Source organism: Microtus ochrogaster, unplaced genomic scaffold, assembly GCF_000317375.1.
Source record: "Microtus ochrogaster isolate Prairie Vole_2 unplaced genomic scaffold, MicOch1.0 UNK47, whole genome shotgun sequence".
NCBI lineage: Eukaryota > Metazoa > Chordata > Mammalia > Rodentia > Cricetidae > Microtus > Microtus ochrogaster.
The window spans coordinates 229,926-240,018 of NW_004949145.1; the positions used below are offsets into that span (position 1 = coordinate 229,926).

The 10,093-nt window shown below is 45.7% G+C and overlaps 1 protein-coding gene across 2 annotated transcripts; it reads left to right on the forward strand.

Moving 5' to 3' along the window:
* The first annotated feature begins 235 nt into the window (after window positions 1-235).
* LOC101987104 (zinc finger protein 883) lies at window positions 236-9,072 on the forward strand. 2 transcript variants are annotated; one of them, XM_013354538.2, is made up of 4 exons: window positions 236-408; window positions 1,008-1,046; window positions 3,628-3,754; window positions 6,886-9,072. In XM_013354538.2, exons 1-4 carry the CDS (start codon window positions 322-324, stop codon window positions 8,673-8,675), a joined length of 2,043 nt encoding a protein of 680 aa, XP_013209992.2. In that variant the 5' UTR covers window positions 236-321; the 3' UTR covers window positions 8,676-9,072. The 2 variants fall into 2 exon arrangements, with proteins under 2 accessions (XP_013209992.2, XP_013209993.1); XM_013354539.2 differs by lacking the exons at window positions 236-408; window positions 1,008-1,046 and adding an exon at window positions 1,053-1,269.
* The last annotated feature ends 1,021 nt before the right edge of the window (window positions 9,073-10,093 follow it).

A 10,093-nucleotide genomic window follows, 5' to 3' on the forward strand; every position in this document is an offset into this window, starting at 1 on the left:
CCAAATAAAATCCCCACTCTTCCTTTACTGAAGAAGTAGTCAGAAATAAGTAAAGACTTCTGAGGACGGACCGAGGGTTAACGTTGTCTACTGGAGCAGTAGGAACTACATTACCCATAATGCCAAGAAAAGCGTTGCAAATGTTGAGCCAATGACAGTAGTTTCAGACTGGCAAGACAGACAGGCACTGGGCGGGACTTCCTACATTTCGTCCGGTCTGTGGTTTAACTTCCCAGGGGTAGATTGTTGAAGGAATCTGAGCTTTTAGATCGCCAAGTTGGACTCAAGGTAAGGGAGCGAGCTGGCGCAGAGTGACGGCCCATGAAACCACCGGCCGCGGTGATGGCCGTGCGCGGGCTCCAGCAGCATCAGCAGAGTCCGATGACGACTCAGAAGCACCCGGCTCAGGTGAGTGCTGCATGCTAGGCGCCCCCCCATGCCCCAGACACTGGATCCCAGAGCCTGTTGAGCGCCCACCACCCAGGCCACCCCCGCTCAGCTCACGCCCCGCTGGAAGAAATCCCTGAGTCCAGAACAGTACCGAGCCCTTGGGCAGGATCCCGATTTCTCATAACTAGTGTGAGGCTTGGGAGAGAGGCACCAGGAGGAGATTGATTGCCTGGTATAGGTAATGTCATGTTTGGACACTTGAGCTGAAAGCATTCTAGCTTTAAAAAATGTCAAGGTGGAACGTATTATTTACGTCCTTAGGGACCTAGGAGCCAGCGGAACTGAGTGGTAGATGAATGCAGTCATAGGCTATTCAAAATATTCCAAAAGCTGCACAGAGCTAAAATGGGTTGGAAAGGGATACAGAAGGAGCCTTGGGAAGGCTAAGGTTTGTGCAACCCCATAGCTGCTATGGCTCAGCATTTGTGCACTAAGGTTTAGAGACAGTCTAGACATACAAAGGTCGTGAAGATGTGGGACTGGACAGCGGTCACGGAAAGGCCTGAACCCATGAAACCCTACCGTGGTGCTTGACTCTTACAACTTTCTTCCCACAGATAACGAGGTCCACAGAAACACATATGGTCTGTACACAGGTGAGTGAGGAGTGTTCCAGAATCACACCAGTGTGGCCCCACTCCCTGTCTCAAGTTGGTAGTAGAGTTCATTTTTGTGGGACTTCATAAGAGTGGGTTGTACAGTCCAGCATGGAAGCACACCCCTGTAATCTCGACACTTGGGAAGACAGAGGCAAGAGGACCACCAGTTCAAAGCCAGCCTGGACTACGTGGGGAGAAACTGAGAAAGACAGAGTGGTTGGTAAGATAACTCAGCAAGTAAAGGCACTTGCCACCAAACCAGAGGACCAAAATCAATCCCTAGAACCTCCATGGTAGAAGGAGAGAACTGGCTCCTGCAGATTGCCCCCTCATTCCCATGTTTATACCCACATACGTGTGCATGCGCACACACACACACACACACACATACACCACAATTCATAAACCTAAGGAACAGGGAGAGACAGGACCAACATGGTAGCTCAGTGGATAAAGGCACTTAGCACCAAGCCTGAGAACTTGAACTAACTAACTCCAGGACACACACAGTGGAAAACAGTGGATCAACTCTATGCTGTTTCACACACACAAAACTCACACAATAAATAAATAAATAAATAAATAAATAAATAAATAAATAAATAAATACCAAAAGAGGGCTGTTGAGATTTCAAAATGCATAGAGGATGTGTCAGCTGCTAGCTAGTCATACAGATCCGAAACTCTGGAAAGATTAATCCTAGAGACACCCCAAATGGTGAAGGCTAATTTTTTCCTGAACTGTAGCTTGACTTTCAGTTAGGAAATGGAATTGGGTCTTTTTTATTTTATTTTTTGTTCTTCACTTCTTTATGCTCTAAAGGCTGTTTTGTTTTTGTTTGTTTTTAACTCCTTGGGTCAGCTACTACTCCTGCCTCAGCCTTCTAAGTGCTTAGACTATGAGTGTGTACATCATGCCCAGAAGGAACCTGATCTTGATAGGAATGCCATTAGCAGAAAAGGGTGAGAGCCAGGACTAGATCTGATGACTGAGCGGCATCTAGCTGGAGATATAGACATCGTTAGCACACCTGAGGGAGTGGAGGAGCTGTTGGAACCACGGGAGAATGTTGCTGATCTAGTAGCTGGCCAAGGCTTCCATAGGAAGCATGGAACGCACCTCAGGTTAAAAAAACCAACTTGGAATCAGTGAGGTAACATCACATAGTGGCTAGTATGAGTGTCTGTGTATACACACACACACACACACACCAGCCTCACCAGCAGTTAGGAGGGATCCTTGGGGTGTCTGAGGAGGTTCTTTCCTTGTGGTGCTCAGGGGCACAGGTATTCATCTAGGAAGATCAGTATTCTGGAGAGGAGGGCTTGTGGAGATAGACATTCAGTGGGGTTTAGTTAGAGGAAGCCTGTGACAGGTGGGGTGGCATTGAGTGCCTCACAAATGGGAAAGCAACCTGTCATTCCCCAAGTCATGATGGTGGCTAGCATTGGAACAAGTAACAGAGTCACCCATAAAGACACCGAGAGAGGATGGCAGCAGCCCCTGACACTAGAAAGTCTCTTACTTCCATTTAGGAAGCTTTCTCTAGATACCTTCTGCTAACCAATGCCCAGGCAGATGCCTCTGGTATGTATGGGGTCTGGGGTCTGAGGTGCCTGTGGGGGTGAGCTGTATAAGAAAGGTATGGAGTAAGAAGAAACACACAGTGGTGGGAAATGTTAGCTCGACACCTGCAGGCCTTGGGATTTGGATGACACGCAATGTCTTACTTGGTTTTGTGGGGGAATCCTAGGAAAATTGCTTGACCAAAGACAGGCCAGCTAGACTTTGTGAGCTGTCTCTGTCAGTTAAAGAGTTAAAGACAGGAAAAAGAGATCAGAACAGAACTAAGTTTACTGATAAGCTTCTCAGACTCTTCAAGTACGTGGAGGGGGACATTCATACCTGAGTACCATTATCTCTAAACGTGTGTGGAATTATCTGGGTTCAGGGTGCCCCACCCCCAGCCCCACACCCCCTTTCTATTGGTCGATAGGTAAATCATACCCCTTCAATAGCAAATGAGTCTCAGCCTCTGTCTATGAGCAAGGAAAACATTGCAATAGGACCCTGCCGTGACCTAGTTTGTATGCAAGGAAGCAGCTGTAATAGGGTCCTTCCCTTAGTGCATGAGTAACTATGGACGAGCTGGGATAAGAGTGGGTGCCCCAACCCCTTCTGCTCTCTGTGATTTGACAAGCACACAGCATGGGCAGAGGGAAATGGACTGGTGTAAAGGGGTCAAAACAGACCGCCTGTTGCTTAGGGCAAAAAAAAAAAAAATTTAAAACCCTCACTCTGTGGTTTTTATGTTCCACCTTCCCCAATCCTTAGGGCCCATAGCCTCAAAAGAAGTTTTGGTAGCCTTGTTATTGGCAGGTCCAGTAGCTACTCCCCCGTCACCTTTCGCTGGGTGCATTGGGAGGTTGTAGTGATCTAGGTATGAGGTCACAGGTGAGTCTGTGTGTTTGGATTTCCTTCTTCTCAAGAGGACAGTAAGCAGAGGGAGCATGCGTGGGTGAGAAAACTAGGGATCCTAAAAGAAGTTTTCCATTGACTGACTTGCCCCCATCACAGGACTGCATGACCTTTGAAGACGTGGCTGTGTACTTCTGCCAGGAAGAGTGGGAGCTCCTGGATGAAGCGCAGAGGCTACTGTATCTGGATGTGATGCTGGAGAACTTTGCCCTTATATCCTCACTAGGTAAGGACCTGTACCTCCCCTGTGTCTTGGTTCCCATCTGTCTCTTCCTCCTAGAACCAGAGCTCTGCCCTTTCCACAATCAAGCTGTAGGCCTGTTGACTTCCCTTCTCTCTCGGCAGGTGTGTTGTGGGTATCAGTGCTGAGCTATGGGCACTGCCCTGGGCAGCCCTAACACCTGCCACCCCAGAGAGTTCATCGGAATGTCTGGGTGGCAGAAGTCCTACCGTCAGGGTAATATGTCTGTAGTTTTCTTTTCTGTGGCTTTGATAAAATATCTTGACCAAAGCAACATGAGGGAGAAAGGCTTTATTTAGACTCAACAGTTCCACATTATACTCCATCATGGCCGAGGTGTCACAGCAGTTTGAGAAAACTGGTCACATCGCACCCAGTCGAAAGCAGAGAACAGGGAATTCATGCATGCCAGTGCTCAGCTCATTTTCTCATTCATAGTCAGTCTAGGACTGCCAAGCCCAGGGAATGGTGACACCCATAATGGGCAGGCTATCCACCTCAGGGTAGTCAAAACAGTCTCCCACAGACATACCAGTGGGCCTTTTTCCAGGTCATCCGAGATTCTGTTAAATTGACAGTTAACAATAACCACAGCTTCTAAAGTGACATTGCCCTTTCCTTGGCCAGATGGCCATGTTCGTAGCCATAATCCTTTATCTCCAAGTTTTTCCCTTCTAGCTGGTGTCTGATAACTGTCTCTTTCAGGGATTTCCTGCTATGACGCTTGGTGCTTATGTGGTCTGGACACGTGGACTTATTTTTTTGGCTCTGTGTCTGATATGAGATTCTGTCCTGCCTTAGACTGTATAAGGATGGGATCTGTGGGATGGAGCTAGGCCAGATAAGACTGGTGCATGAGCTGTTTGATCATTCCTGGACCAAGCAAAGCCAATTGTAAGAGGACCTTGGTCTGGAGCTAAGCCTTCGGGTACAGAGAGGAATCTTCTTTTAAAATATACATTCATACACACATACACCACACACACTACACAGATACCACTCTCACACACAACATACACACCACACACACATACCACACACTCACACATACACATATTATATATGTAATCATGGTACTATCATTTTCTACCAATTGTTTTTCTTTTTTAATATTCCCCACTTCTGTGTTTGGATTTCTGTTTGTGGAATTTGAGCTATTAATTTCTGAACCTTTGGTTTCTTTAGTTTCCATTTTTCGCACGTCAGATGATCTTGGGAGGTAGGGAAAGCCTGGGGTCTGCACCTTTTGTTTTGATATTTACTTGATGAGCCCCCATGTTAGGTATAGTCTCTATAGAAATGGTGACCGCTCCTAAGGTGTTCTACTTTCACATAACATGCTTGGACTCTGTATCTGGAAGAACAGTGGTCACTTTAGCTTTGTTTTGTGATAACTTAATAGGCATGTCGACTAGGGGCCTTAGGACCCTCTTTGCCACCACCTATAAAGTATGTTTTAAAGTCAGTGGGGAATGGCACTGAGGCTCAGTATCCAACCTTTAGTCCTCCATGTTACCCTTCACTGCCTACCTGTTGAGTGGGACCCTCAGTCATTTTAAATTGTAATGAGGGATACCTCACATTGTTTCTTCTGGAGCTTTCGTTTCCCATCAGCTAGCCAATAGCCCTGAAAATTCCTGCAACTACAGCCCATCCTGTTCTTACCTTACCTATGGTCCCCAGAACCAAACAGGCCCAGAGACACACAAGTGGCCTGCAATCTTTAGACCCAAAGATACATGAAGAAAACCTAACACTTGCCAAACAGTATGACCCGTTACAGTTTTAAGTAGAACAGTGCACAGACAAGTACCTACCAAAGCGTGTGCATGCCGGTGCTCAGAAGGGCAGTCGGGCAACACGTGTTGATCAGTACTTCAGGCAATAACTGGAGTAATCCAGGGAATGCCCTCCACTCCACCACCTGAGCAGCCCTGCCTGCTGTCACTCTTCCACTAATACATACCATGAGTTTTGATTTCTAGAGATGACTGAATGGCAGCATGGAGAGGTGAGTGCTATTGAAAGGGGCTTTATTTCTGAGAGGGGGGTGCACTGCATCGTTCAAGGATGCCGTGAGGAAACAGCAGGTACTGAGGATGCAAATGCAAGAAAAGGATTGACTGGATGCCAGATGATGTGCACTCAAGTGCAGGCCAGAAGAGAAAATTGCATCTCTTGAAGCTAGAATTAGAGATGGTTCTGAGCTAACCAATGTGGATAGTGGAAATCAAACTTGTGTCTTTTGAAAGAGCAGTGCTCACTCTTAACCACTGAGACATCTCTCCATCCCCAGGATATGGCCTTCTTGTCTGGAATATGGCTGGGGTGGTTAGGGCAAAGAAGTCTATTCTTGGATATACAAACTCTGCAGATATGGTTTGCAGTGTCAGATCTGGATTATTCTAATGGCAACTGAACTATGTGTTTATTGTTAAATTTTATAGTAGTTATTAAGAATTGGCCTCCCTGCCCATCAGGCAGTTTACAATCTACAACCCAGCTCCAGGAGATTTGACATCCTCTCTGGCCTGTGTGCATGTGCACATATACACAGACACACTTATGTACACAGCACATAGAAAGACAAAAATAAATCTTAAAGAAAAAAAGGAACTAAAGAAGTAGACATTGGAGAGATGTTTCCATTTAAACTATAGATGGTACATATAAGGGAAGAACTGTCTGTCTGCCCTATAGTCTTTCCTCTTTTATGGGAACATTTAAATAATATTCCTTCTTCCCTCACCAACTACAAAAATAGAATCGACCTGCAGATGACTGGCTAGAAGCAGATTGCTGGACACTCGCTAGTCTTTCAGAGAGATATCTGCTGAAGAGAGAGATTTACTCTGAGAGATTAAACTGGTTTGTGTCTTTTTCCTTTCTATCCAGTTGATAAAACTTTTATCTTTGTAATAAAGGTAGCTAGAAGCTGGGGTAAATATTTTTTCATGTATCCTGTTAAGCATAAGATGATCTGAATATAAAGCTAAGCATATAAAAATTAAAATAAAAAATTATAGCCACCTCTCATGATGAATTCAGTAAGGAGAATGAATGTAAAACATAATTGGTAATTCCAACCACAGTGAATATGTTCTCTGTCCTTGCAGTTTGTTGGCATGAAGCAGAGGCTGAAGAAGCAGCTCGTGCACCGAGTGTTTCACCAGCTGAAAACCCACAGGTCAGGACTCCAAAGGAGGGCCTGCCCACACAGAAGACTCATCCTTCTGACATCTGTGCCACAGTTCTGAAAGACATCTTACATCTGGATGATCTACCTGCACAGAAACCATATTTAACTGAGGTGTGTGCAAGCCTCCTGGACCAGAAGCATCATAGAGCCAAGAATTGGTTAAAGAGAGATGTGGACTCCCTTGTGAAGAACTGTATATGCCATGTATCGGGGAACCCTTTCATCTGTAGTAAGATTGGAGAAAACTTCTCAGCTGTGTGGAATCTTCTCCAACCCCAGGCCCTTCCCAAAGGTGAGAATCAAAACAAAATTAAGCGTGGAAAGGCTTTTCACACTAATAAAAATAATTCTAAGTCAGATGAATATAAGAAACCTTCCAGCCCCCAACACAGACGTCTTGAGAACCAGAGAGTTTGCAGTGAAAAGGAGGGGTTTGGATCTAGCAAACATAAGCAAGACTTAACCAAGTACACACTGGTACCACCCCAGACAGACCAGACAGAAAAAAGACCCTATGAGTGTCATGACTGTGGAAAACTGTTTGGCCAAAAGGCCACACTTAGAATACACCAGAGACGTCATACTGGAGAAAAACCATATAAGTGTGGGGAATGTGGAAAGTCTTTTTGTCAGAGTTCCAACCTCAGCGAACACTGCAGAGTTCACAGTGGAGAGAGACCTTACGAGTGTCTGGAGTGTGGGAAAGCCTTCGGGTGCCATTCTAGTCTTCTCCGGCACCAGAGAACGCACACAGGAGAGTGGCCTTATGAATGCGGTGACTGCGGAAGGCTGTTTCGACAGGTCGTCAGCCTGATCACGCACCGGAGGACCCACACTACAGACAAGCCTTACGAATGTGGACAGTGTGAAAAATCCTTTAGTCACAGAGCCACCCTCACTGTCCACCAGAGAGTGCACACCGGGGAAAAGCCCTATCGCTGTGGAGAGTGTGGGAAGTCCTTCAGCCAAAGTGCCAACCTCATTAAACACTCCAAAATTCATACTGGAGAAAAGCCCTATGAGTGTGGGGAGTGTGGCCTCTGCTTTCGGCAAAGAGCCACCCTCATGAAACACCAGAGAACCCACACTTCAGAAAGGCCTTACGAATGTAGGGAATGTGGTAAGTTCTTCAAACAATACTTCTACCTCATCGAACACCGTAGGATTCACACCACAACAGAATTCTATGAGTGCAAGCAGTGCGGGAAATCATACACGCAAAAGGCCACCCTCGTCAGACACCAGAGAGTCCACACGGGAGAAAGTCCTTTTAAATGCGAGGAATGTGGGAAAGCCTTTGAATACAAATCCAGACTCGATCGCCACCAGAGAACTCACACTGGGGAAAGGCCGTATGAGTGTAGCAAATGCGGGAAATTCTTTCGGGAGAGCTACAACCTAGCTGAACACCAGAAAATCCACACTAAAGCCAAGCCTTACAACTGTGATCAATGTGGGAAATGCTTTAGCCGGAGGGCGGATCTGGTCAAACACCAGAGGGTTCACACTGGAGAACGGCCTTACACGTGTGGGGAGTGTGGGAAGACCTTCAGTCGAACTACCAACCTTGTTCAGCACAGCAGAATTCACACTGGGGAGCGGCCGTATGAGTGTGACCAGTGCGGGAAATCTTTTAGCCAGGTGTCTACCCTCACCCGGCATCAGTTACTTCATGCTGGAGAAAGACCTTCTAAATATAGCAAATGAGGCACATCGTAGACAGCCCTCTAGCATCTTCTAACACCAAAAATGTCACAGAAAGGCAGAAAATGTGGGAAATCCTTCAACGTGGGGTAGACATCACATCCTGGAAGCCTGCGCTTGAAAACACTCTTAGACATCCCAAGAGTGTTGTGTTGTTCACTATGGCAGATTAGAGCCTCACACAAGTCTTCAGAGGGGCAGAGTACCAAATGAGTGCCAGGCATGTGTAATATGTACTGAAGGCACCCTGCACATTCTAGACAGCCTGTCTCCCTTGCCAGAACTAATTACCTGCCATCATGTCTCCTGAAAAGTGTCTCCCATCTAACAACTTGCACTGAGTGCATATTCCCCCCAACATAGTCTCCCCTTCCTTAGTGAAAGCCTCAGCTGCCTGTGCCCTGCACCTTAATCCCTTCTTATGGTCTGTTTTCTGCCTGAAAGGACTTGGTCTGGGTTTATCTGGAGGCTTCAGGAAGGATTATCTTTTTATTCGTTTGTCTCACACGATTCATGTAGCTGTTTCCATACTCCAAGATCACTAACCAGTAACCTCCTGCTGTTTCGTGCAATAATAAAAGTCTTATGGTTTTTTTTTCTTTTCGTGTACTTTTAATCAAGAGTTTCTATTCACAGCCTTAAGTGGGTAAAGTACTACCATAGGCCCTGTTTGTATAGATTGGAACAGTGTTTGAGGCAGCTCCATTCATGTTTCAGTGGGGGTACTGTCGTGGGAAAGAGTACTTCTTATTTATGTTGCTTTCCAAGACCTTTAGTGGAACAAAGCAGAGTGTTTAGTCCCAGCTTTTTGCCTCAATGCCTGCTTTTGGTTTGTTTGTTGGGAGGAAGGTGTTTAGTTTGTATTTAGACCACAGGTTACCTTGAAGGTCAGGTTAGTTGTTAGTGCTCTTAGAATAACTTAAAACGTATTCCATCATTCCCATCATCATGATCTGACATGATGCCCAAGATTGCTGAATATCAATATGGACATTGATTAGTTGAGAGACTGAGTCTTCTATATGAGAACAAAGACAGAGACCACTGGTATTGCATTCTGGAAAATAATTTGCCCATATCTTGTGTCCTGAAATTTTAACTGAGTCTGAATTCAAGCTGTGACATAATAATTTCTGGCTGCTTACAGCAGGATTTACTATGAGAAACATCAGCATAAAGCAGAGCATGAAGATTCAAAAGCTATAGTTTTGCCAGGAACCAAATGTGTTGGAGCTGCAGACAGCAGCCATAGTTGCTAATAGGAACCATAAAAGAAGCCAAGCATTTGGTTGCTAGGGCATTGAAAAAATACCTTGAAGGCTCCAGGCTGTTCAACTAAAACTCATGGGAAAGACTTTCCCTTTTAAAGCACGCTGCTAAGGTTTTGTAAAGAATTGCTTAGGGGATGCTTTCCTGGATCC

Bases quoted from the DNA above. Each gene is read 5' to 3' on its own strand.
- LOC101987104 (XM_013354538.2), top strand. From the start codon at position 322: ATGAAACCACCGGCCGCGGTGATGGCCGTGCGCGGGCTCCAGCAGCAT. The intron at 409-1,007 runs GTGAGTGCTGCA...TTCTTCCCACAG, and splicing joins CTCAGAAGCACCCGGCTCAG to ATAACGAGGTCCACAGAAAC. The intron at 1,047-3,627 runs GTGAGTGAGGAG...CCCCCATCACAG, and splicing joins CACATATGGTCTGTACACAG to GACTGCATGACCTTTGAAGA.